The 27,429-nt window shown below is 39.4% G+C and overlaps 2 protein-coding genes across 5 annotated transcripts; one reads left to right on the forward strand and one right to left on the reverse strand.

The window, feature by feature from the left end:
* Window positions 1–98: 98 nt before the first annotated feature.
* ganc (glucosidase, alpha; neutral C) lies at window positions 99–13,955 on the reverse strand. Of its 3 annotated transcripts, none has more exons than XM_032546276.1 (25): window positions 13,871–13,955; window positions 12,780–12,842; window positions 12,565–12,667; window positions 11,519–11,646; window positions 11,233–11,409; window positions 11,113–11,116; window positions 10,953–11,019; window positions 9,990–10,086; window positions 9,737–9,920; window positions 8,508–8,652; window positions 8,187–8,422; window positions 7,985–8,111; window positions 7,802–7,881; window positions 6,646–6,789; window positions 6,473–6,569; window positions 6,275–6,376; window positions 5,353–5,527; window positions 5,068–5,136; window positions 4,308–4,372; window positions 4,145–4,221; window positions 4,005–4,079; window positions 3,750–3,863; window positions 2,890–3,002; window positions 2,673–2,776; window positions 99–1,471 (listed from the first exon to the last, which is right to left on the reverse strand). In XM_032546276.1, exons 1-25 carry the CDS (start codon window positions 13,879–13,881, stop codon window positions 1,362–1,364), a joined length of 2,667 nt encoding a protein of 888 aa, XP_032402167.1. In that variant the 5' UTR covers window positions 13,882–13,955; the 3' UTR covers window positions 99–1,361. The 3 variants fall into 3 exon arrangements, with proteins under 3 accessions (XP_032402167.1, XP_032402166.1, XP_032402168.1); XM_032546275.1 differs by lacking the exon at window positions 13,871–13,955 and adding an exon at window positions 13,078–13,244; XM_032546277.1 differs by lacking the exon at window positions 13,871–13,955 and having other exon boundaries at window positions 12,565–12,660; window positions 12,780–12,785.
* Window positions 13,804–27,144, forward strand: LOC116708433 (transmembrane protein 87A). Of its 2 annotated transcripts, none has more exons than XM_032546294.1 (20): window positions 13,804–13,995; window positions 15,256–15,313; window positions 15,525–15,622; window positions 16,505–16,621; window positions 16,704–16,751; window positions 16,859–16,900; window positions 17,670–17,796; window positions 17,873–17,934; window positions 18,052–18,235; window positions 18,316–18,415; window positions 18,503–18,596; window positions 20,348–20,419; window positions 20,559–20,667; window positions 22,072–22,130; window positions 22,243–22,346; window positions 22,433–22,509; window positions 23,098–23,159; window positions 23,249–23,301; window positions 24,716–24,746; window positions 24,884–27,144. In XM_032546294.1, the coding sequence occupies exons 1-20, from the start codon at window positions 13,891–13,893 to the stop codon at window positions 24,923–24,925; spliced, it is 1,644 nt and encodes a 547-aa protein (XP_032402185.1). In that variant the 5' UTR covers window positions 13,804–13,890; the 3' UTR covers window positions 24,926–27,144. The 2 variants fall into 2 exon arrangements, with proteins under 2 accessions (XP_032402185.1, XP_032402184.1); XM_032546293.1 differs by having other exon boundaries at window positions 13,805–13,995; window positions 23,095–23,159.
* Window positions 27,145–27,429: the final 285 nt, after the last annotated feature.

The raw sequence follows: 27,429 nt of genomic DNA on the forward strand, positions 1-27,429 counted from the left end.
TCTCTTCAAAGTTTCGTCACTATACCAGATAACACATGTTGACCATAACGGAAATGTTGGTAAAGTCGTCATAGTAATAATAACACAAAGCAGATTGATTCATAGGAATATCATTGTTTTATTTTGCGTTCCGACTAGGAAGGAAGTCTGCGACTTGAAGATTGGATTGAAATACAAATGAGATATATTTTACTAAAACGATCACTGGCACTCTGACATTAAGGAGTCATTCATCAATACGAGTTAAAGTGTGGCTGAAGCTTATTGTCCGACATCTCCTCAGTTTGTCAGAATAAGCGTACGCTACCGTACAATTTTCTTTTAATTCTCTTGAAATGGTTCCCTTTTTTGTATGGAAGACATTTAGGGCCACTGAAAAAATTAAGAATTCTGACTTTTTATCTCAGAATATTAAAGTCAGAAATGTGAGGAAAAAAGTTAGAATTCTGACATTAAAGCCAGAATTATCAGAAAAAACATCCTAATTATGAGCTTAATGTCTTAATTCTTATTCTTTTAACTCATAAAATGGAAAGAAATGGATAGAACTAACAAAGTGACATTGCAATATGAAAAAACCCCCAATTTTCAACAGATGATGCCTTAAATTTTGCTGCTTTCCTGCCATCTTGTTAACAATTAACCTGGACTGATCTTACCTCTTTTTGTGAATCCTACAAGTATGGTTTTTTAAAATTTTTATTAGAAAGTTATTCTAATTGTAAGAGCTGGAAAATATCAGAAAATGTTGTTAGTAAATATTGCGATGTTCAATATTAGCTGCCATGTTTGCCTATTTTCGTCTTTCCTCTCTTTCTCACCCGTCACTTTCATCACTCTGCAACTGATTCTCAATAAGCTCTATCAAGACTTTGACTGAACCATGATTCAAAACTATATGTCATTTACCTTTCTCTTCGCATTATGTGCTACTTTGTGTTCATGTTTCACAAAACCCCCTTTACATTTTAGTCAAGTTTGAAATTTTAAACATGAAAACTAGTTAGGATGAGGATTTTTGCAGGAGAGAGTAGATTTAGCTTCTGAACTTCAAAAATAACATTTGATTAAAAATAATCAGCAGTTTGAGGAAAAAACTTTGATAAAAAAATTACTTCACTATCTGAACATGAAAAGAGTTAAAATGATTACAGTAATGTAAAGTCGCTCACACCTCGTTGATATTTGTCTGCAGCTCCATTAGCGACAAAACTGTTCATCAGTCCAAGCAGTCACATTCATTAAGTCAAATATTGCCCCATTGAACCGACCAAATTAGCAACCCTCATATTCCTGACTATTCCCATTACGGGAATACGCAATCAGTGCCAAAGGAAAAGCAGTCAGGGATTTCTCCAGGATCAGTTGATCTGTATGTCCCAGTCCATCGTCGCTCTGACGTTCAGGTTGTTCAGTTTGAGCTTGCTGCAGGCTTCCAGGAACTCAAAGGAAGCAGAGACGGATTTAGCACCTGGTGAGAAAATCGGAACAAGGCTTGCTTAGCTTTGAATTAAAGCAACTTTTAAGGCAAGAAGCTTACAAAACTGACTTAACAATAGCTGTGTTTCCATTGACCGTATGACTGCGCTAATTGGAGTTACGAAAATGAATTTGGTTAATGGAAATGCGGCAATTTCAAAAAAAAGTTCCCCTCTTTCACTAAAATGTTTTTGAGCTGTGATGAGGTGTTTTTAAAAAAAACTGTATCGAAATTGGTGTTTTTTTGCAAAACTGGCCTGGTAGCATTTATTTAGCATCACACGAGTCACGTGATCGACAACCAGATGTTACTACTGGTGGAAACCACAAAGAAGACGACAGGAAGTGGTAGGAGGATGATGGCGCGGCATGTTCTTTAATCACTTATCGCGTGAACAAACTGATCCACGTGTGAGTTTCATTGCATTTCTTATTTAATTGAAACACCACAATTGCGAAATGCGTGTTGTTTAGTGGAATATTGACAAAGTTTTGGCCACATTTGTAATAAAAACACAGTAAATGGCAGGAATGGGAAGGATCAGAGGCCCCACTAGTGGTGTAAGGCTACTGCAGATACACAAAGTAAGCAAGTTATTTATTTATTTACTTTTACTTCAACGTGACTCCAGTTGGTCTGCCTGGGAGGCTTCGATCAAAAATATAGCACTCTTGATCACTGATTTAGAGAGCTGATCAATTTTGCAAGAATGTAACAAGTAGAGAGTTTCAAAATTCACATTGTTTCCAGTCTCAGAAAAAGATCAAATGTTTTTGGTCTAATTTCTAGTGCAAATATTTGAGTACCCTTGAATAAGAAAAAACTAGTCGATATTTCCTTAATATTGATACTTGTTACTTAATAAGTTACTTGTAAGTTAGTAGACTTGAAATAAGACAAAACGAAGAAATTTGCACTAGAAACTAAACCAGAAATACTTGGTAAGATTCTGGGTTTTTGCTGTGTGGCCTTCTCTGCTGCAGAAGAGTTGTACAGAAAGCAGCCGAAACAGCCGTCATTAAATTTAACGATGTTCAAAACAAAGGAACCTTATTTTGTTTTGACATCGTTATTTAATTGATCTGTGTGTATCCCAGCTGGTTTCATCATGCATTATGATCGGATGTGCTGTAAAACTAAAAGCTCTTCCCTCGGTACGAGTTAAATGTGCTCATTTCGGGGACGTCCTCACCTGGGACGTGGACATTCACCGTGGTCGGCTTGCTCTTCACTCCCATGATGGAAACAGACTGAACGACGGTGTCACAGTCAAACCTCCCCTCTTCACTGGCCGAACTGGGAGAAGCAACCACAACAGCAAACGTCAAACCAGTCCGCGTTGAGTCAGCAGCAGAAGTTCTTCCCGACCTCAACTTGAGAATTTTCACGCTTTCAGGAGCGTGACTCACCGGCAGAGCAGACGGCCCGACGCCATGCTGAACCGCCGCAGGGAGAAGGCCTTTTTGTCACGGTACTGGAAGGAGTGGCCGTCGTCGAGGTACAATTCTCCGTCTGCACTGGCCTGAACATTTAGGAGTAATACAGGTAGAAATGTTCCATGTTGAAGCACAAGAATACTAACAAACTCTCGTAAGATTTAAACACATTTTGTCTGTTTATGGAGGACACTTCTGAAATATAACAAATTGGACACCAAATCGTATTGATCATAAAGTTTGGTTTTGTTCTGAAAAACACACAGATCAGAAGAGCCACACTGTAACTACACGCACTAAAGCTAATTCAATTAAACTCAATTCAAAAATACTTTATTGATCCCAAAGGGAAATTAAATGTTTATATTAGTTCAACATTTTCAAAGGGTTATTGTAGATGGTGCTGTATGCTACATGTAGTGATGAATGCTAAATGTACAGTATTTCCATTTAGGTGCAGAAAGGTGAGAAAATATCCGCAGTTTTAATTTGCGGATATTAATTTGTGGGGTCTCTCAAAAATTTGTTGCTTTTTCACACCGATGTTTCAAAATTTGTCTGATAGTTTTAAAACAAATTCTGACATTCAAGAGCAAGAACTTTAACCATGTAGCGTTTCACTATCCATATTTTCTAGAGATCTCTTGAGACAAATATGTGGATATTTACTATAGTAAATTTGATATCATAGAGTAGCATTAAAATTTTGGTGTACAGTAAATATGAGTAATTACTGTATGTTAACTAATATTTAATGTTTTTGGGAATAGCTGTTTTAAATCTGTTTGGTCTAAGCTGCTATTTTTACATCAGGTTTGAGTTCCAGGTGCTACCTGGGAGTTTAGGGCCACAGTGACATCTAGAGACAGCTTCTGGTAGTCGGCCGTACACGTGCCGCTTCCCGTTGACCTGCAGACCACCGAGCCGCCCCGCTGAAACACTGGAACCTGTCAAAAGTAAACTTAGCTGTAAACACATTTAATTGGAGCAAGATTTGATGTTTCAGGGCTCCTAGTACATTCTGTTTCCTGAATTCGACAACAGTGAGAAAACGGTGTATGCCATGTAAACACACAGCAAACGCTTACAGTGTCCAAGTTGACAGGAAGACTCAAACTCTTTCCTCCTTTGTACGTCTTTGCAGAGCTGATGTCGTACCAAATCTACGACAGAAAGAAATCTTTAGTGTCCCATATTCATAAGCGGTTACAGTTATAAACGCCTTTACCTCATCGGAACCAGGAAGTAAGACTTTGACTGTCTGAGCGCCTTGTTCCGTCACAGGACAGGCGAGCAGGGCTCCCCCTAAGTGAGACAAAAACAACTAACTTCAGACAAACAAATGTGTAATAAATCAATATGGAGAAGTGAATCGAAGAAGTGTTCATCACCAATCATGTACTGGTTGTCCTCGGTGAAGGTGCTCTCATCTCTTGGGAACTCCACCCAAAGAGGTCTGTAAGAGAATGAATGTTTTAAGTTTTTGTGCAGATTGGCACGAATAATAAATCTAATCCTGGTAAAAGTCACCCAAAGAGCCATATTTGCACTCAATTCAGATAAACAATACTTGTTTAGAGACAGAAATTTGACAAAAGACAACTTATAATTGCTGATAAATAGCTACTATAGGAAATTTGTTGTCATTTTTAAAGAACAGCTTTTAAAATAAATTTTTTTTTACTTCCTGGGGGGCGTTTAAATTAATGGAAAACACGTAAAAATTGTAATGAGAGAATGAATACTTAATATTTGAGCAAAAAGTTAGACAAAAAGCACAACGTTTTGAACTGAATGACAAAAATAAATTTAATGGGACGTGCTGTGGTGGCGTAGGGGATAGCGCGACCCACGTTTGTCCCGGACCCGGCGACATTTACCGCATGCCTTCCCCCTTTTCCTGTCAGCCTACTTTCATATAAGGGACACTAGAGTCCACAAAAGACCCCCTGGAGAGGAGAAAAAATAAATTTAAAAAGTGGCGATTCAATGCAGTTACTCCTTGAAAAAACTAAAACCATCTTGTATACTCGACATATTGTATTAGAGTCACTTCTGGCTCTTGAGCTGCAGGTTGCAGACCGCAGACCTAACATAGCACGTTTTTAGCTGTAGTTCTGTAGGTGAACAGCAGAGGGCAGCATCACTCACCTGACTGGAGGAAGACCAGCGGTGTGAGCGAAGTGGAAGAGAGTATACCAGAACGGCAACAAGCAGTACCTGGAAGCAGAGGAGTAACCAAGTAATTCCTCTTTTAATACATTTTTCACTAATTTCAGATTATGTTTTGCCAAATCCTTTGAAGGATATTAAAAATAACATTTAAGTTTAAAAAAATGTCCAAAAAAGACTTGAAAATTGTGGAATTTTAAGCATTAAATACATCTAAAAAAAAATGCTCAGACAATTTTTGATTAATTTTTTTATTGTACATACCGTTGTTGGATGGCGGTGCGTATCGCCGCGGTGACCTCTTCCCCAAAAAGCCAAGGCTCCCGCCGCTTTGTGTCGTTTGCGGAGTGGCCGCGGAAGAATGGCTGCAGAGCTCCGGCCTGGTACCAGCGCACCAACAACTCTGGATCTGGATCCTTAACAAACCCACCGACATCAGCTGGAACGCACAAAAAAAAAATCAAGAAACTCTAATCATTAATTAGAGTGAAATTATTACTAACAAATTAAAATATTCTTGCAATGTTAAGTGTATTTATCAACTGACTTCTACTTAAAAACTGATTTTAGAGAAATCGAATCTACTCTTAATTCATTAACTGAACCTGGCTTAGTATGGCAAATATTTTTAAAGAAAAAGTGAGCCAATTCTTGTTCTTATTGCTGAGAATAGGTTGAATATTTAGTTATTTTCATCCAGGATCAAAAGAATTTTATAACTGTATGCCTTTCTCTTTTTAGGTTTTAGCTCTACAATTATTTAACTTACCTTTCCTGCAAAAAACGGACTTCTTTATTTGTTTAATTAAACTTATTCTAGGCTTTGTTTATTGTTGAGCAGCAAAGAAAAACCATTATATTTGTCTTGTGGTTTTAGTGCGTTTAAAAATGATAGTTTTTCAATCCGGATAACACGGACAGTTTTTGGGGGGATTTAAAACATCATTAATTAAAATTTATAGTGACATTGATAAATCAAAATTTTTATCACGCTAAGAAATTTATCGCTATAAATAATAAGTGATACAATAAATGTCCACCCATAAAAGAAATGCAACTGATGCGCAAAGTAATGAGATTTCTTTGAAGTAACAGAGCGGCTGCAAAAATGTGCGCTCAGATTTGTCAAAAACTCTTTTTTTTTTACATTAACATCCACAATTTAAGCAGTAAAACCAAGACTTACCTCCACAAAATGCAATGCCTGTCAGGCTCAGGGTCAAAACCATTGGCAGTGAAATCTTCAGATACTCCCAGGTGGCTACGTTGTCACCTGTCCATATTGCGCCTGCATCCAACATGAAAGCAAAACAGTCTGGTTCTGGGATCATGCGATTAATTCAGACCCAAACTCTAAAAAAGTGATCCAGTTTGAGTCCCTCACCCAGCCTCTGTGACCCAGCAAAGAAGGAGCGTGTGAGAACGAACGGCCTCTCCGAGCCTCCTGAGCGGGACATCAGACCGTCCGCCGTGGCCATGTGCTGCAAGAGCGCGCAATGACACGATTTAGCTTAAATAGTGAATGGGAATTTAGCTTAGGAGAGAAGACCTGCGGACCTGGTAGAAGCCGTACAGGTTGTGCAGCTCCCGATGCTCCCAGCCTCCGTGGTGCACCGCGTCCTTCGGCATCGTCTGCTCTGGCCCGTTGAAGACGGACGGCTCGTTCATGTCGTTCCACACAAACAGCGACGCTGTCGATCCCTTCATGACACGTACAGGATGTGATTGAGTCAGTGAGCATTATTTTTTTTGTTTTTGCTTCTTTCTTGTAATGCTTTGCCTATTGATAGCATTAAATCTTCTCCAATAATGTTTTACATTTTCGGTTGGTGCGTTTCGCTTTCTCGCTGCACTGAGACAAACGATTCAAACCGATTCACCTCCTCGCCTGTGGTGGCGTTGCGCCAAGAACCACTGAAAGAAACGGCACGAAAACTTCCAAAGAAGATCAGCGCAACTTCCCTCTTCACAAAATGTAAACGACAATGGAGTAGCGTCAGATTTTAGCGGTTGTAGGATTTCTCTTTTGCTCTGGTGAAACACCAGCCATTTCTCCCTGTAGTGCGCATTTATTTGGACTCTACTGACCCAGAATGCCCTGCGCTGTAGTCCACTTCCTGCTTTTGGAGCGGTCTCTGGTCCGCTTGCATTCGAACCGCGCCAGAGTTCACTTCAACCAAACCGAGACCAGGGTCTTTGGGCAGACCAGAGTTCGCTTTTTTTTGGTCTGCATCAGAGTTTGATTGCGTGTTCACACCTCCACAAACGAACTGGACTTTCTAGACAAACGAACCAGAGTTTGATTAAAGCGCATTAAACATGGCTGGTGCGAATGCACCTCCAGGTTTTGAACCCATTTCTGCGTGAAATTGCCTTGATATTTGAGTCAACATGCTGGGAAACCCAATCATGCATTTAGAAATAAAAATCTATATATTTTTTTTATTTTCTGACTTGTAAAGAACTCAGGATGCTGTGAACTCCAACAACGTTCTTAGGGAATTTTCTAAAAATCAGAAGCCCATAGCATCACCGATCCTCCTCTATGCAGTCATATTCAATAAATACACGTCCGGGTTTGTTTCGTTTGTCAGATTACAAGTACCTTTGAAAAAAACAATCTTTAAGCAGGTATTAAACACACCCACCATTAAAGGGCCAGTCTTATGTATTTCTCCTGATCATGAGCCAAACTTTCTCTCTTGATCATCACCTTGTATTTATCGAAGCTGTAGCACCTGGAGTACCACGCTCGGGTTTCAGGACAACTGAAGTCAAGATACGACGACTCGCCTGTGAGAAAGGTGAAGACAATCTGCGGTTAGAAGAAAAAGCACAGAAAAAGTCCTTTCTTCAAAGTGTTCAGAGGTTGGTGCAGTTTCTGGTCAGGCATCACCTGGCCAGCATGTGCCCCGAAAGATCTGCCCCTCTCTGTCCTTAACAAAATGCCCTCCATCTCTGGCCTCACGGTAGAGCGGCCAATCAGGGTCGACCTTAATATGCGGATCACTTATCACAACCATCTGAAATTAAAACACACAAAAAAGGTTCAAAACAAAAAATAAATTCAGTAAATTGTATGAATTTTTGCAACCGACCTTCCGCTTCTTCTTCTCCAGATGTTGCTGCAGAGCCGCTGGTTTGGGAAACAGAGCGGGGTCCCAGGTGAAGTAGCGCTTCCCGTCCGTGTGCTCGATGTCCAGCCAGATGACGTCGTACGGGATCTCGTGTCGATCGAACCCTGCGTCCACGGCCTTCACGTCGGCCTCGTCGTTGTAGTTCCAGCGGCACTGGTGGTAACCGAGGGAAAACAGCGGCGGCATGGCTTGGTATCCTAAATGGCAAAATAACAGAAAGTGGTTTTTTTTGTTTTTATAGAAGCGCGAAATGTTCCAATAAATTTGCAACCACTTGCACACCTGTGAGCTCAGCGTACTGCCTGAAGAGCTGCCGGGGCGCGGGCCCGAGCAGAATCGTGCAGTCAATCACCCCGCTCTCCGAGAGCCAGTGGACGTCGGTCTGAGGCCGCAGCCGCCTCCTCTTCACCGGAGGTGTTTCACCGTCCTGCAAGACGGAGAGTTTGGCGCCGGAAATCATTTTGCACATCAAAATGTTGCTGTGGATTGCGAAAAGTTTAATAAAACCAGTCACCGCCTTTTTGTTTTGGGGAAAATGTTCAACTTTTAACCAGATGGCATTCAGAAAGATTGGTATACTTAACTAAAATGAGCAAAATGAAATAAATAAAAAACAGTAATTAATGAGGAAACATTATAACTGGAACTATAATGTGCACTAGTAAAACTAACAAAGACATATTGAAATTACAGACATATATACGTAAAAAAAAACAAAAACATAATTATGGGCTACTTTGTCTCATATATAAAATTTAATTACATTTTGGCACAGGTGGGTAGAGTCACCAAAAAAAATGTACTTAAGAGTAGAACTACTAGAGAACTACTACTACTAGAACTACTTCAACGTACTTTCAGGTAAAAACTAGCCATCCACGAACTTGCTCAAGCAAGAGCAAAAAAGTATTTGGTACAAAGGCTACTCAAGAACAGAGTAACTAATCAAAACTTCAGGCATTCAATATTTAAAAATTACATCATCAGATGGACCAAAATGTATGAGGAAATTTTTGTATTTTAAAGACCAAAATGAAAATAACTTGCAAAAAAAACCAAACAAAATCAGGCAAAAAACATTTTTCCATTATAAAACATATGAAACGTTACCAGAAACAGTAGGTGTGTGTCCCTCTGGTGAGCGACACACACCTACAAATTTATTCTTTATCCAGTGAAGTTACTCTCAGTGGGTTGAGAATCCAGACGTTTTACTCAAGTAAGAGTAGCAATATTTAATAATAAAATGACTCAAGTAAAAAGTGCATTATAGGAAAAATACTCCTAAAAGTAATCTGTTTTTCCAAAACGTTACTCATGGAAATGTAACTAGTTACTACCAAACTCTGCGTGTGGGGCAATAACATGACAAAATGTGTATAGTACTACAAAGCAGGGTAAGTGTGTAATTACTCTTGAATGTGAAAGCTGTATGATATTGCTTCTCCTCCTTGAAAAATAAGCAATTATAGAAAAAAAAGCATTCTCATTTCACTGAAAAAAAAGCTTACCCGAGGGTCGGAAGGGGAGTACCGGATGTTTATAAATGTGTCCGACGAGTTCAGCCAGAACACGCCAACAGTCCTGTCTGGTTTGTGAGCCACTATCAGCGGCACGGATCCGTACAAACCGAGCCGGCAGTACAAGTCGGCGGCGAACACGTCCAGGTTGTATAACCGGTAAGGTTCGCCATCGCTGCGGGAGGAAAACGTTGCTGATGTTACAGTTGAAGTGACGACCACTGACGATGTGAAACGTGATCACCTGGTGTCTCTGAGCCGCAGCCTGTTTGCGTGCTGCGGCAGACCGTAGACGTGCTGGAACCCGTGAAGGCAGAAGTCGGCGCCGAGGCTGCTGGGACCTGGAGAAAATAAAAATACAGCGCTTCAATAACTAAATCAACGTTCAGGATTTGTTGTCGTAATAAAGATGAAACCCCAAAAGCAAGCAGTTGGTTACCAAAGGGCTACAAGCTCAAGAATCAAGTCAATGACTTGAAGTTTTTTCACATTTGTTGAGTTTTAGCCTCAAACGTTTATTTACTTTGAGGGGATTTTATGTGATAGATCAACACAAAGTAGAACGTAACTTTGAAGGAGAAGTGAAATCTTACATGGTCTTAGTTTTTTAAAATAAAAATCCCCCCCAAAGTTGGGAGTGCATTTGTATTCCCTTTACTTTAGGTCAGCTATGCTAGCTTGACTTTGACAACCTTGACATGTAGATGTGCTGTGGAATTTGGTGTATATCGGTTCAGTTAAAAACAGTAAAGGCGACACTCACTCCAACTCTCTGACAGATCGTCAGTGGAGCAGGAGTTTAAATTAGCTAATTTGGTAGATTAGCACAATAGTAATTAATTATTAATAATCACATTAATAACCACAAAATAAACATAAATCCTGAAAACATAAAACTGTAGCTGAGTGAATGTTCTGTTTTTTGCGCGGGAAACGTTTGCGTGTTTTTTGGTGTTGAATCCTGATGCACTAGTAACATTGTTGTCAATCAGTTGCTATAGCAACGGGTCTGCATGTGGCGCAGAAGGGAACAACGTACAGCTGTAACTGCAGTACCCTGCTATGTTTCGGTCACTAGCACAATCAAAGTTTGTGGTTGCAGCGCGACAACCGTGAAAAGATTGAAGGCTTAGTGAAAGTTTCGGAATACAAATAGAGAAGAAAACAAAAAAGAAAGAATGAAATAAAACCCAAAGCAGGTGCAAACCGTTTGCTTTGATGTCCTCAAAGTTCCTAAAAGTTTCCCTCCACAGTGAATTCTTGTCGTCTTCAAGCTGAAACAGAAGCAGAAAGCAACCAAGAGGCCAAATGAAGTTTTTCATAAAGAGCAGCCTAAATTTGCAGTTTGAGTTTTCTTATTTCCTCACCTTACTACATAGTGATGAAGCCAGGTAAAAAAAAAAAAAAAACAACAACAAAAAAGACATTTTATGTTATTATTTGACCACCAACTTTGTTGGAATGAAAAGATTGTCTTACAACTTCACCTGGGTTTATTCTGCAAGCTTTCAAACCACAGTTTGTCCTTGGAGTTGAAGGTGACGATCACTTCCTGATCACACAGGACCTCCAGCCGGAAAGGGAAGTGCCACATTCGGACCTGGTGTCGCCCCGAAGACCAGGAGAGGGTGACGGAGTCCTTAGTCTTGCTCTCCACTCTCAACCTGCAAAAAATAAAATAAAAATAAAAAGGTGAGTTTCCAGTGATGCTCGTATGCAGAAATGCTGAACATAATGGGAACAAGGAGATATTGGAAGTTCGGTAGCTCTTACTGTTCACTAGGAGGTTCCCCAGTCAACACATCTGGAACTCTGTAACGGGTTTTAATGGGCCGGATCTCGTCTATTACGATCCGTACGGTGTCGCTTTTGCAAGGTGTCAAAGAAAGAAGCAGTCTGGTCTGTGGATAAAAAAAAAAAAAAAAAAAAGTTAATGAAGAAAATTGTTTATTTGGATTGTATGGTAAGGATCTTCTGATAAAGACCAAAGAGGCAGAGAGAAATTATATTAAAGAGGTACAACTGTATAAAAGTCATCAAAAAATATATATCTACATGACATCACGAAGAATGAGTGAAATTTCAAGAATTTCCACCAAGAAATTCATAAAATTTCTTCCATGAATTTTCTTCCTTCTTGAATTTCTTTAACAGAAACACAGAAATTCAAGACCAGATGAGAAACGGATGAAAGTCGGTGACAACCTTTACTTTGAAAAATTCAAATATCTTCGGCATAGAGAGTCATTTTGTGCTCTCTGTCTGTTCAGCCTTAACGCCTGATGTGAAATGATGCAAACGAAAAACATCTCAAAGTCTTTTCATGTGATTGTAGAAGTTTTAAACTTGAATATTTTCACAAACTTAGGGTTATTTTTAAAGCAACCTTTAGTCTCAGTTAGGAAGTGCCATAAATTTTTATGAAGTACAAAAATAACTTTTCCTTATCAGACAAACATTGGCTTCCCTCAGCCAGAGGATTATGTTTTCTAAAGAATGATTAAACATAATCAGCACAGTACATGTACAACATTGAAAATATCCTGGTACAATTGTCAACAACCACTTGACCGTTGATGCTAATGCAGACGCAGTCTGTGCTAGGGCTCATCGGCTTTTGTATTTTCAATCGAAAACGTAAAAGTTTTAATGTTGACACCCTTTTTATGAAAATGTTTTATCCCTCAGGTTTATCACTGGACTAATCCTGGCTCTGTTTTGTAAATTGAGTAAATTACTCCCAATATAAAGTATATGTAATGTGAAAAAAAACAAAAAACATGGCTATTTTTTTTCCTGTTGAGTTTCAGTAAACCAACCTTTGTGCCGTCTTCCAAAAGCTCAAAACGTGCGCCCTTCTCCGTGAGGACAAGGGAATCCAAAAGAAGTCGGTATTCCAGGTTTGGACCCTGGATCTGTCGTCTCAAAAGCAGAGAGATATTTATAAGCGAATGGATCTTTCTCAATCAAAAAAAAAGAAAAAAAGAAATCACATAAAAAATGTTCTATTACATTACAGTGTCATTTAACATACCTGTAAAAAGCAGCATTCTCACTTTTTTTGAATTTCTCCTTCCCCTCATCATTAGGGACAACACTGAAACCCAGTTATAAAATAAAAGATTACACTCATTATTCAGCTATTTAAAAAAAAAAAGGTGAATAAAAAAGTAAAAAAACCCTACAATCTAGTGAATTAGTAGAGCTATATACTTTTCATCTGATAGAAATTAAATGTGCAAGTCTAAACTTTCTCCATTCAGTTTTATTCATCAACATATACCAAAGGTCAAGTTGCAGGACAGACATAACATGAAGCAACATGCAAATACCTAATAATAGGTTCGCTCTTTGCCGCCATTTCAACCAAACTCAGACAGAAACAGTTTCCTGTCGTCCTTTCTCCTTCAGCGAAACACAATGACTGGTTTTTTTTGTTGAGTTAACGTGTTCCTCCTATTGACAGCTGAAGGCTGAGCGTGTAGAAGAAGGAAGTGAGTGCGTCAAATCCGCAACAAAAATCAAACGTACGTGAGGATTTTCAAAATAAAACGAAATCCTAGGTCGTATCAGTGGATGCGTGGCGACTCCGCCATATTGTGAGTGGTAAGCTTGGCAGTAAAAACACATAATAATAATAACGCAAGGAATTTTTTTTATTTAGTAAGAAAAAAATATATATATTTAATACAAATATAAGTACATAAAATGACACCGGAAACTATTCTACGTCTATTAAATTTCATTAACTCTTAAGTTCCGCTATTTTGTAAAGAAAAAAAAAATTATTCGAGGGTTGCGTGTTTCAAATTCGCATTAATGTCTCTTAATTTCTTTTTTCTGTTTTTAATCATCACTTAAATACATAATTATATATTAACTAACATACATACTCCAGAGAATAATATTTCCATACTTGTTCCAAAAATGTTTTGGTTTGAATATCTCTTGTTTGTTATTATTCAAATCAAACAAGCTCGCTACAAAAGGCACAGATGACCGAAATCCACCATAGGACCAACATCGAATCGTTTAATGACCTCTGTCTCCCTCTTGTGGCGGTTCCGTAAGTTACAGGGGAAAATCGGCCAGCCGGACCTGGAGGCGGATGCGAGTCCACCTTACCTGCAGTGCATTCCTGCAAGATGCTAGATGTCCAGTTTCGTCGCTTGTGTTTGGTGGTCTTAGCGTCCGGTTTCCACCTCGGAAGGGCGGCGGAGGTCTCAGTATGGAGCGTAAACATCAACTCGGTCAGTGTTTTACCGTCGGTGTGAGCGTTTCTGCGGAGGAAGCCCGGGCTCCTGCTAAACGTTCACCAGCTGGTAGCTAAGGAAGCTAACTAGCCACTAGCAAAGCTCTCCTCCGGATGAGAGGTCCAGCTGCTGTCAGCCAGGCTAATGATGACTGCTGATGTTCTTGTCATTTTTTAAATACCCGGCGTTTTCCTGCGGTAGAATCCAAAATGTCTAACAAACTAAAGGCAGGCTTTCTCCTGGACTGTTAGGCAGCTTTTAATGAAAAATGTATTTTTTAAAGATGTACGCCTGCCAGCAATTCAGGGATGCTAAACGTTGTGCTATAGGCGAAATCAATAGATGTAGAGATAAACTTGAATTCCAAGAACTTGAATTGCATATCTGTCCTTCAGTTCATTCATCTTTTCTCATTCACCAAGAAATTGATCCAGTTATCCATAATGTCAGGGATGGGCTACATGGACTAAAATCTTGTCATGATATTTAGTTGTGTTTATGTAAATAATAATAAAGGTCCCAAAGGAGAATTTAAGAACCATCAAATCTACTTCATCCCAACTCCAGTTCCGTTACGTGTGGCAGCTGCATCTCTTAAAAAAAATACAATAATTGTATTAATTAGTAATTTCAAATATTTGTTTTTTAATATTTGTTGCGCTGTCATGGAAACGACAGTGGAAAAAGTAACTCCAACAGCAAAAGCAACAATCCCGACCCTGTGTCACTTTTGGGAATTTGCAAGTATTACATGTAATTTAGCGTTATCACAAAAAAATATTTTTATGAAGATAATCTATTTTCACTATGATAAAAAAAAGAAGGAAGGAAGGCTTATTTCCTTCCTTCCTTGCACCAGTCCATGCACCCTCTGTTCCTTAATTAATTTCATCCTCCTTTTCTCCTTTCCTTCCTTCGTTCCTTTCATCCTTCCTCACATCTTTCTTTCTTGATTCCTCTCCTTATTTCTTCTTTCTTTCCTTCGATCCACAAATGAACAGTATGCATCAGTAAGCATCTGGAAAGTTGTGTCTGTATATTTGTAAATTATCCTGTGTACAAAAACCTTGAATTTCACAATTGACATTAGAAAATGATGCATTTATGGTGGGAATCCATAATCGGCAAAACCAGACGCTGCCGGGCGGTTCGGCGCCGGACTGTCTCTTGCTTCCTGGTAGAGGTCTGAGGACCAGAAAAGACGAGTTGCTGCGTCAGATAAAGTCTCATCAGTCGCTGTCTGCGTTGTGCTTTCAGACACAGGACGCTGTGTTTCGGAAGACGCTGTACGCCAACACCACCATCTTCATGAGGTGTAAGTACTCGCACTTTACTCTTGCATCATGGCCACTTTTCTTTGCGCCTGGGCATTTTTCCACTGAGAAAAACAGCGCGCTCAGGGTCGTTGTGTAACCTCACCCCACCCTGCCTCCCTCTTGATAACGTAATCTGTGAAAGTTGTTTTAAAACTGTGATCTTTTGCTCCCCATTGTGTCTGATAATCCTGTTTGCTCTCCTCTGTGCAGTTCTGAATGACGTGGGGTCATGTGAAAAATATCTGGCCTTTAACATCAGCTGGTACCTGCGCTCGTCCGTGTGCTATAATGAGGTCTTCAACACGCCAGTGAGCTGTGCTTCTGTTTGTTGGTGTTTGGTCTTTCTACTCGGCGTAGCGGCTAGACTTCATAGCCATCACTCCTCCCAACAAACCCAGTAACTGTTTTGATGTCATTTGCAGCTTTTCTTGGTTCAAATAACATTCCTGCAGTTATTTTTTTATTATGCTTTCGATGCACAAATCGGCACAAATAGGTCACGATCAATTTTGCTAGACGCAGTTATTGCGATAAATGACAACATTGTCATTTTGAGACCATTTTCAAGTAATATATTGATAATGGCGTAATAATGCAGGTTCGCCCTCTCACACTGGAAGTGGGCAATATTTTCAATATGCAAAATAGCGATGCACGGTATAATGGTACTAGCATCGCTATCGAATTACGTTAGTCATTTTTTAACATGTCTGATGATCGGTCTGATGAATAAAACGGGGTCGATATGAACGACCGATATTTATTTTCATCTTGCTGAAAATAAATATCGGTTTTATTGTTTCTGCTCGCTCTGGTGATGAAACAGGAGAGATATTAACAGCAATGCTAATATCGGATATCGATGTCAGGCCGAATTGTTACATCGGTGCATCGCTAATCCAAAATAAAACACGACAACCAAACATAATCAATTAAACTGATATAAGAAGCACACAACTAAAACCGTAAAGGAAATGGATTATGATGTCTGCGTAAAAGAGATTTCCCTTCAAAGAATATTGAACATCAGAATGGAAATTATTGAGCTCATTTCAGTTTGACATGCGATTAATAGGCAAATGTGCAAATATATGGATCTGAGCATGTTTTCTGAAAGTGTCAGCCTGTTTAGGAAATCATAACCGCAGATGAAATCCAGTTATGTTTTTGTTTTTGTTTGTTTTTTGGAGGACAACAAGGCGATGAACATGTTCGGCATGGACCACATGTTGAAAGACGGCTGGAGCGGCTTCTACAGTCAGGGCTACATGTACTTTGAGAACTGCTCCTACCTCTTCACCCCGAAGGTAAAAGATGACAAAACCTATTCGCTTTCAGTAACGCCTACAGTACCTGAACACGTTTGAAATTTTTTTTTTGTTTTTGCAGGTTTATTTCCCAGACTTCAACCCTTATCAGCCACTGTCCAGTCCGAAGGTGGGTGATTGATTTCATCGACCACACCGTCTGAAAGCTCCGACGTCGTTTAACACGGCTGCTCGGGTTCGTTGGTATTCTTTGTTTACTGTAACTTTGTCTTTCAGAGTGACCCATCAAATCAGACCTTTACTTGGCCTGACAAACCGGTGAGGAATACTTCTATTACATTTAACTAAATTGCACAAAGTAACTTTGTTTAACCATATTTTCAAATTTACTGATACTTATTGATCCTCTTGTGGCATAAATAGTTGAGAAAATAAAAATAAGGTCAATTTTTTTTTAACGTCACTAGTTGAAATTTATTGAGACAACAATACATCACAATTCTTATCATAATAATAATAAATTTTTCACAATAAATGATAAATGACAAGCGATACGATAAATGCCCAACCATACATCAAACCAAAATTTAGTAGTTGAAAACTTGGGGATGCACGATATATTGGCATCGATGTCTGTATTGGTCGATGTTAGTCATTTTTTTCTTATGTCTTTATTGGTCTAATAAGTAGCACTGGGCCGATGTTAACAACCGATGTTTATTTCCATTTTGTTGCCGTTTGTGTTTCAGTAAAGGGACAATGATAGTGACGCAGCACAGGATAATGGGAAGCAATGTAGGCTGTCGTTACCTTTATATGGTGCAGAATGTGTAGGGAAATGTATATATTAGTGAATATAAAAATACTATATCGGTATTTTTATACCGATTTAGTAGCAGCACAATATCGGATATCGATATCGGCATCGACCCAAATGTTCAAAATGGTGCATCCGTTAATACGCTGAACTTTTTTTTTTTTTTTCAAAATTAAAATCTTCCCCTTGTGTTTCAAAATTCTCAAATCTGGATGTGACTGGAAAGTTCTTTGCTCGTTTTCACTGAAGAGGCTAAGTGATGTTTTCCAGGAAATCAGCGCGGTGGCCAAAGCTTGGGTGGACGGCCCCTACCTGTTCATAGTGAAGGTGCAGCCTGCGGTCCGCGGCTTGGAGATAGAAGACATCTTAGCAGAGCAGCTCAACTTTGCTTTCACAAGTGAGGGTCAAACTATTTGTTTAGAAAATTCAGCTTTCGAATATCACCAGTGACAGATTTCCTTTTAACTCCTCAGTGAAAGTGGAGATGAAAGGACCACATGACTACTCGTCCCCAGCAGACTGGCCTCTGATGATCGTACGCATCTTTGTGTCCTGAAGGATAACTGACCTTTTATTTCTTTATTAGCACTGCATCTCATTCGGTTGCTGTTTGAATCGCCTCAAAGTGAAGCTGCGTGCATTTCTCTCCCAGTTCTTCATGGTGATGTGCATCGTGTACGTTCTGTTCGGGGCGCTCTGGCTCTTCTGGTGCGCCTGTTACTGGAGGGATCTGCTGCGGATCCAGTTCTGGATCGGCGCCGTCATCATCCTCGGCATGCTGGAGAAAGCCGTCTTCTACTCCGAATACCAGAGCATCCGTTACAAAGGAGACTACGGTCGGACATGTTTGCTCGGGTTCTGGCCGTATTTGTTTTTCCGAGTCCGTCTCGTTGCATTTTGGTTTCTGTTTTCACAGTCCTGGGAGCTGTGATTTTCGCCGAGCTGCTCTCCGCGCTCAAAAGATCCCTGGCTCGAATCCTGGTGCTCATAGTCAGTCTTGGTTACGGCATAGTCAGGTGTGTCAGCTGCTGTGAAAGATAAAAATCTAAGAATCCGGCGCTTGAACTGCGGCTTAATAATCCCTGTTTCTCCCTACGGTGCAGACCGCGGCTCGGTACCACGGTGCACCGACTGGTGGCCGTCGGACTCCTCTACCTCCTCTTCTCCTCTGTGGACGGAGTGCTCAGAGTGACAGGCGTAAGTAACAACCTTTCTATACGAGACATTTTTAAACAAGCAGGTCATCGTGACAGTACTCATAATCCCCAGAACCTTTCCAAAATGTGCCACTTTACAACCACAGAGTGCGAAAAATGAAATGTACATATACATTTTTAAGTTATATACTCCTAAATATAACTTAGTGTAATCAACTACCTTCAGAACTCACCTAATTAATAGTCAATATTTATTTTATTCTCAGTAAAAATCCAGGTATGAAGACATTAGTGACCAAAGAAGCAAGCTAAGCCTCTACTTGATGTTAAACGTGTCGACCAATCACATCTAATCACTACAACCTGTTCAGAAAAGCCAGCATAGAAAGTAATATAAACTCTTTTACAGTGGTGGGACTTGATAATAAAAAAAAAAATATTGTGGAGTGTATAGTCAATTAATAAAAAACTATATATTGACAAAATTAGCAACATTTCAAAGTCTTTTTTAAAAAATTGTAAATTTATTTATTTATTAAATAAGTAGAAATATGAGCACAACAACAAAGATATTGATTCTTTTCCATCTGTTATTTAGGTTATTCCACCATCAGATTGGGGCCAAGAGCTGTTAGACCCATTCAGCTTTCATTCATTCATGAAACTTCTTTGAAAAAAAAATCCTTCTTTAGAGAAGTGGACTGTGACGCCAGCATTAGAGTTGACAATGCGGCTTGTTTAGCATTCAGATGCTACTTTTTCTACTGAATAGATTCGCTGATACACTAACCTTTTTTTTTTGTTTGTTTAGCACAACCTGAACACAACAACAGTCTTTTTCAGTTCCCATCAAATCGTTATTTTGAGGCAATAGTTAACCCTCAGTTTGCTAAGAGAAGCAGCTTTGTCGTCCGTCGATGTTGTTTGCAGATGTTGTTTGCGCGTCAGATTTAAAGTGCTGTACCAGAACTGCGTAAGTGCAAAGGTTCCGGCCCGAAAAATGGATTCAAAAATTTTAACGAGTAAAAATCTGTGATATTTTAACTCAAAACTAATGAGTTCATCTCCCAGTCCTACTCTTTTATGAAGAAAACTTTACATTTAAAACCACAAGTATAAGATCCAATCCCTCCATTATATGTGCATAAAGGACCATAAATAAAGCCTGAATACAATAAACAGTACATGTTAAAAAATGTAAACATTTTCTAATGTTTAAATTTCAACGTTAAAGAAACATTTAAAAGTAACTTAGTCTCATGTTGAGTAACTTATCAAGGTCTCCACCTCTAGGTGGCAGAGTAACCTGTTCAATACGACAAAACCGCAGTGAGGAAGAATAATGAGGATCTTTAAAGTTCACCTCAATCATTTCTGACAGATAAAAAGTGGCCGTTTTTGGCTAATTTTGACATTTTTACATTTGTTTTTTTAAATTAGAATACCCTGTTCCTTTTAATTAAAGAAAAAACGAGAATATTAATGATAAATCTTGTTCTTCTGAGGATGGAAGAAATGAATACCAATATAAATGCAAACCCCCTTTAAAATTTTTATTTGTGAAACTTTCCTTCTAATTTTTAATTTATGCACTACTTTGTCACACAAAATCCTTTTGAAATACATTAAGAGTTGTGGAGGGAATGTTTGAAAATGTAAAAAGTTATGATTGAACATGAATACTTTTGCTTTGACTAATCTGTAAGCTAAAGTATTTAGCACTTTTCTCCTGTTCACACAAGCGCTCCGTTGATCTGGTTGATCATCTTTACTGTCATCTCGTTCCTCCAGGGTTTCTATGGCACCGTCGCCCTGGTGGCTAATCTCAGTCTCTCTCTCATCGACTCGTGTGTCATGTGGTGGATATCCTTTTTTATTTTTGTTTGTTTCACTTAAGTGGGCTAACTCGAGTCCAATCAGGGACTCCCAGCGGTATTTCGTACCCTGTATAAGTATTGTTTTCTCATGTGTACTCAAAAGGTTCTCCTTAATCAGCATCTACATTTTCATCAGCTTGTCACAAACCACTCGCCTCCTGAAGCTCCGCAGAAATGTGGTCAAGCTGTCTTTGTATCAGCACTTTACCAACACGCTCGTCTTCTTCGTTGTCGGTGAGTTGAAGCCGGTCTGGAACAAGGGAACTAAACTCAAAAGCTAGCTTTGTACTGGAGTTCACAGAACACATCCATGAGTTAATAGCAAAATGAACCGTCCTTAGCTCCTGTTTATGTATCTGGATGAGTAAAATTGGTGAAATTAAGCTGATGGTGTAACATTTTGTATTTATTTATTTTTTTATTTTGTGAAAGAGATATCTCACAATCCAGTGGCTTAACATATGACAATGACTCATCAGCAAGATTCACCATCACAATAAAATCCCTCCGTTCCACATCTAGGCTGTCTGTTTATGACCAAAACACAAATGATAATTAGCTTTCTACGGTGATAAGATGATTATTTAAAAAAAAATTTTTTTTACTGCCAATAATTCTTTTAAGAGTTACGCCAAGCATCTTTCACAAACTCCAGGAAGTTCCTGCTTCTGACATACAAACAGGAATTGTAGGGAAAGCAGTTGTCATAAAAAGTCGGGTTTCTCTACATGTCCTTAAAAAGTATAAAAACAGGCCTTTTTTTTTTTTACCATTTCCCAGTTCTGGATAAGTATTTAAAAAAGAAAACAGAATTTAAAAAAATAATAGATTTTTCTAGACTTTTTGCTGTCTTGCTAACAAGCTACTTGGCTTGCTGTAAATCCCTCTAACTATCTTTCTTGCTATCTACATATATAGCTTGACATCAAGCTAGCTAGCTTTCTAGCTTGCTAGCTAAATCAATACAGATAGAGCCAGACTGATAGATCTAACTCCATATAGATAACTTTATTTAGATAGCTAGGTCGGAGTAAATATAGATAGACTGATCTTGAGCTATATATCTGGACACCTAGATCTAGATTGATAGATCTAGACAGATAGTTTTAGATAGATCCATTGTTGTTCTGACTGCTGTTACTCTAGGCAGGCTGCCATCATGCTGGCGCTGTAGATATGTGGTTATTTAAGGCACAGCAGAGGGAAGTAATGAGGTAGAGGTGGAAATGTAGGTTGGTCAGGCTCAGAAAGTCCCATAATTCAGTTAGAAAACCTAAACAGCAGCTCAGAAATGCTGTGGAAGGGTCTTAACCTCACCAGCCATTTTGAACTCTTTAATCCTGTAATTCTAATTCAAGCCATATTTCATCCGTTATAATCAAACTCTATGTGAGTGCAAACCCTTCAGCATAATGAGCTCTGATGTGAGCTGGCCGTTAGGTTTCTGCAGCACTCTGGTAATGCATCGTAAAACAGCAACAGGTCAGACCAGATCATGCCTCTGCCATTATGTCCATCACCATCTTTTACAGCAGTGCAGCTGTCATGGAGTGGATGGTAATAAAAAGAAAGCTACACAGGCTAAAACTGTGAATAATGGAAGAAATGAAAAGCTCATGTTTCAAATTGTGTCCACAGTTTCCATCATATTTATCATCTGGACCACCAAGGTGTTCAGGCTGGTCGACTGTCAGCGGGTCGGTTTCTGTTTCTGTTTTCTTCCGACTCGGATAAATTCTGTGTAGTTTGCGGAGAGGGGAACGTAAACCCACTTTCCTTTGCGTTCTGTGTCGACTCTCTCCCTCGTAGGGCTGGCGGGACTTGTGGGTAGACGATGCGTTCTGGCGCCTCCTGTTTTCCACTATGCTGCTGGTCATCATGGTGCTGCTGCGACCCTCTGTTAACAGCCAGAGGTTAGAGAGACTGGAGAAAAACGAAAGTTAATTGTAATTACTGAGCTGATCACTGAATTTAGCCTGGGTTGTGATTTTACCCCCAGGTTCTCTCATTCCCCTCTTATTGACGAAGATGACGAAGAAGATGAAGCCAAGGAGCCGATGATGAACGAAGCTTTTGGTAAGAAGTACTTGTGTTTTTATCAGGATGATAAAAACAGCCAGTGTTAAAGAAAACCGCAGAAGGATGGTGTCGCTGTGAAAGTACTCCCCCGCCCCGACTTGAACAGTTTTATCACTAATTTAAACACCTGCTCTACTGATGGGTTGCCATTTTTGAAAATTAATCGAACACACTGAATTCTGCAGCACATCTACATGTTCAGATTGTCAAAGTCATGCTAGCATATATGACCTACTTCACTCTTGCTATTTTATGAGATTCAAACTTTTCGCTGACCTGTGAAATGTGATGCCCTTTGACCTTATTTTGTAGTTGTCATAGTGTTGACAATCAGCAGCAAAGCACTGCGTCCCTTTTTCTTTTATATACATATATATCACGTGTACATTTCAGATTTAGCGTGTCGTGATGACAACTTGATGGCTAAAACCAATGGTCGTCATCATCGGCGAGGCCTTGAGCATGTGATGTCACGTTGCAACATGTCTATAGCATTAACATACATCCGGTATTGTAGTTATAATGTAAAGTAAGTCATTTCTGTCTGAGTGTGACCTCAGCTTTTCTTATTTTTACATCCAGTAGGAATGAAGATGAGGGGCTCGAAACCTGACGCTAACGGCTCCCAGAAACTTCTGAATAAAGAGGTAGACTCTGTTCTTCTGATACTTTTATGTCTTCAGTCGTGTTCTTCAAGCGTTAGTTTGTTTCAAATGTTGGATTTTTTTTTTGTCAGGATGAGGACCTGAAATGGGTAGAAGAGAACATTCCTACCTCCGTTGCTGATGTGTAAGTCATTTTAGTTGCCTCAACATACACTGCCTGGCCAAAAAAAAAGTCGCCACCAAAAAATGGTCACACTCTCTAATATTTTGTTGGACCGCCTTTAGCTTTGATTACAGCCCACATTCGCTGTGGCATTGTTTCAATAAGCTTCTGCAGTGTCACAAGATTTATTTCCATCCAGTGTTGCATTAATCTTTCACCAAGATCTTGTATTGATGATGGGAGAGTCTGACCACTGCGCAAAGCCTTCTCCAGCACATCCCAAAGATTCTCAATGGGGTTAAGGTCTGGACTCTGTGGTGGCCAATCCATGTGTGAAAAAGATGTCTCGTGCTCCCTGAACCACTCTTTCACAATGTGAGCCCGATGAATCCTGGCATTGTCATCTTGGAATATGCCCGTTCCATTTGGGAAGACAAAATCCATTGATGGAATAACCTGGTCATTCAGTATATTCAGGTAGTCAGCTGACCTCATTCTTTGGGCACACAATGTTGCTGAACCTAGACCTGACCAACTGCAGCAACCCCAGATCATAGCACTGCCCCCACAGGCTTGTACAGTAGGCACTAGGCATGATGGGTGCATCACTTCACCTGCCTCTCTTCTTACCCTGATGCGCCCATCACTCTGGAACAGGGTAAATCTGGACTCATCAGACCACATGACCCTCTTCCATTCCTCCAGAGTCCAATCTTTATGCTCCCTAGCAAACTGAAGCCTTGTTTTCTGGTTAGCCTTACTGATTAGAGGTTTTCTTACGGCTACACAGCTGTTCAATCCCAACCCCTTGAGTTCCCTTCGCATTGTGCGTGTGGAAATGCTTTTGCGTTCACAATTAAACATACTCCTGAGTTCTGCTGTTGTTTTTCTTCGATTTGATTTGACCAAACGTTTAAGTAATCGCCGATCACGATCATTCAGGATTTTTTTCCGACCACATTTCTTCCTGGAAGACGATGGTTCCCCACCATCCTTCCAGTTTTTAATGATGCATTGGACAGTTCTTAACCCAATTCTAGTAGTTTCTCCAATCACCTTAGATGTTTTCTCTGCTTGATGCATGCCAATGATTTGACCCTTCTTAAACAGACTAACGTCTTTTCCACGACCACAGGATGTGTCTTTTGCCATGGTTGTTTAAGAAATGAGGAGTTACTCATTGCATCAGCTGGGGTTAAATAACTTGTTGCCAGCTGAAAGATAATCGCCTATGCAGTACTTATCCAATAGGAGGCTTGTACCTATTTGCTAATCCAGGTGGCGACTTTTTTTTTGGCCAGGCAGTGTATTTAATATTTTCATTTTGGCATGAATCCCACAGATAGTGCATGGGCATTCAAACAGTTGTGAAATATTGTTAGGACGCTTAACTAGCAACATGCTAACACTCTCGTCTTCTTTCCCCTTCATTCAGAGCTCTCCCTGTTATGCTGGATGAGGAAGAGGTAAAGTCTTCTTCTTTCCCCCTCGTGCCAATCCCATGATTCTAGTCACAGTTTGCACTATTTAAAGACCTTTAATTTGCCCTTTATCTCGCAGTCACGCTGACGCTTGCGCATAAATCCCTGTGCTTTTCTTGTAGGAAATCCTGAAAACTAAGCTGGAGCGATCTAAAATGGAGTAGAGGGGAAGGCAGGAAGAAAAAGAAGCAGCAATGAATGAGATTATAGAAATTTCATCACCAAAAAGAACATGGAAGAAAATTTTCTTTGGTTGATTTATTTATTTTTTCTTTTTACACAAGTTGTGTTAAGCTGTGTTAAGTGTAAATAGTGTGTTAGAACAAGGAGGCGATGTATAGCAGAACATTTCTATTTGTTTCACCTCAGTGTCTTCACTGTCGGGTAAGCTCAAGCACATAATTTCCACGTTAAATAAGATTCTGAAACCTATTTCCGTGATATTTGAATTAGTACCGTGTGTAACTAAGGCGGATATGACTAGTGATAAAATCCTCTGGGAGTAGTTCCATCCAACGACTTCTTACTAACGGAGTTGGGTCGACCAGAACATGCTGAAGTATGAAAATGTCATACAGTGCTGAAAACAGGAGGGTATTGTTGTTGAAGTCTAACACTGAAACAGAACGTGCCGACCCTTATTTGAAATCGTTTTCAGAATGTGTTTCATAATTGATCACATGATAATGGGGAAAATATTAGATTGGTATATCAAAGAAAATGGTGCGTAACTAAAAAAAAGGACAAAACAGGTTTTAAAAAAAATTTTGTACGTGGAAAAGTATGGCATGTGGTTGCTTTCAACCCCACTGAGTCAGTGCTGTGTGACTTTAGCTGCAGGTAACGCTACAGGTCTTTTCTGGTGCGTCTCTTACAGATAAATAACAAAACTATCACTCCGTCAGGTGGGTTGGACAGCCCAAACGTTCAAGTCCTCTGCATTGATTTAAACCCGTGGCGTTCAAACTTTATGTCCTGAGGGCCAAAACCGGCAAATGTAAGCTACAGGAGGGCCACAAAATCCATTAACTTAAAAAAGATTTCCTTTGCTGCTGCTGTTTTTAGTTTTACTTGCTCAACAATGACATTTTATTTTTTCAAATCTGTATATGTTTAAAGATCCGAAACATGAAAAGGGGCTCCAAACGATTGCGTTATTAAAATAAAAACTAACATTTTCCAAATTTCTGGGGTCATCAATTGCTTTTACCACTCTTGACTTGTAGTGAGGGTCCGAAGAAAATCGTTATCAAGGGCAGCAAATGGCCCCCGGCCCACACATTGGACACCCCTGATTTAAAAACATTTTGCAAAGAGTTCAAAAGTTCAGTTTTGGTCTCATCTGACCAGATCACCTCGTTCCACGTGTTTCCTCTCTTTCATGCACAGACCTACGGCAAACTGCAAGCAGAAGCTCTTATGACTTCCTTTCAACGCTGGCTTTCTTCTTGCCTTAAAGGTCACGCTTGCAGAGTTCATGACTAATTGTCACCCTGCCCACACATTCTGTCTGCTGTTCTCTAGGTCGTCATTGTTCTGTTAGCTCACTTATGTGTTTTAATCCCTGAGGCCTCCACAGAACAACTGGAATTATATTGAGATTAATTACATTTACTGCATAGGTGATTTCGGATGACGGTCGGATTTTATTTAGGGATGTACGAGTAAAGGGGGCAGAGTACAAATGCATGCCATACTTTCAGAAATCTATCATCTGTCATTTATGTTGGAGGGGTACAGACACTTTGTCCAGGCAGTGTATTTAAACAGTGTATGTTTTCTCAGATTATTTTTATCCAGATTAGCTCAAGGAGCTGCAATTTATTATTATTATTATTATTTTTACATTTCCTTTATTATACTCACATGTGTAAAGTTATGTATGGATATATTTTATGGAAGGCCAAATTCTGTTGCTGTTGACATTAAACAAGTGTTGCGTTCAATATGGCAGCCAGTAAATCTCACCCCTCATATGGATGTGGTGTGGGCCTACGTTTATGACGCACAAGATTTATAGCATGTATATTAGAGGCTAATTTCACTAATTTGGATACATGCTTAATTTAGCACCTCATTCCAATTCAGGCATTAATTTAAAAAAATAAATCAGAAAATGAGTGAATAGTTAGTTGCTGTTAGAATCGTTTAAGGCTTTTCCTGTCACACTGCAAATATAGTTTTGTCTCTTCCTCAATTTATGAAAATATGTGTAGATATGCTGGAATCCTTGCGTTCTGGTTTTATAAAGATTTAAGTCTTGTTAAGAATATTTTAGTTGTTTGGAAATATTTGACAGTCTTTAAGGACTTGAATCTGTTGTGAAGCTTTTTTGCATATGTTCTGCAGAGAAACTTTGTATTAAACAACTATGAAAATATGATTTTGTTTTTTTGGATTTTTTGCACATCATGAACGGTAAAGTAATATCTGTATTTCCGGACTTTATTTACTATGGTCTAAAATGTACATCCATTATTGAATATATCCACAGACGTGTCCGTTTGGTTGTCTCTCCATCCATTAATTTATTTGTCCATCCATTAATTGGTCCGTTTTTCTCCATCCAAACACGCATGCGTACTGACGTCTTCTATACTATTATGATCTTGTCATAATTGTCCAGTTGTTTGTTCAACCAACCAAATATCTTTTTAATCCATTAATC

This window comes from Xiphophorus hellerii, chromosome 19 (assembly GCF_003331165.1).
Source record: "Xiphophorus hellerii strain 12219 chromosome 19, Xiphophorus_hellerii-4.1, whole genome shotgun sequence".
NCBI lineage: Eukaryota > Metazoa > Chordata > Actinopteri > Cyprinodontiformes > Poeciliidae > Xiphophorus > Xiphophorus hellerii.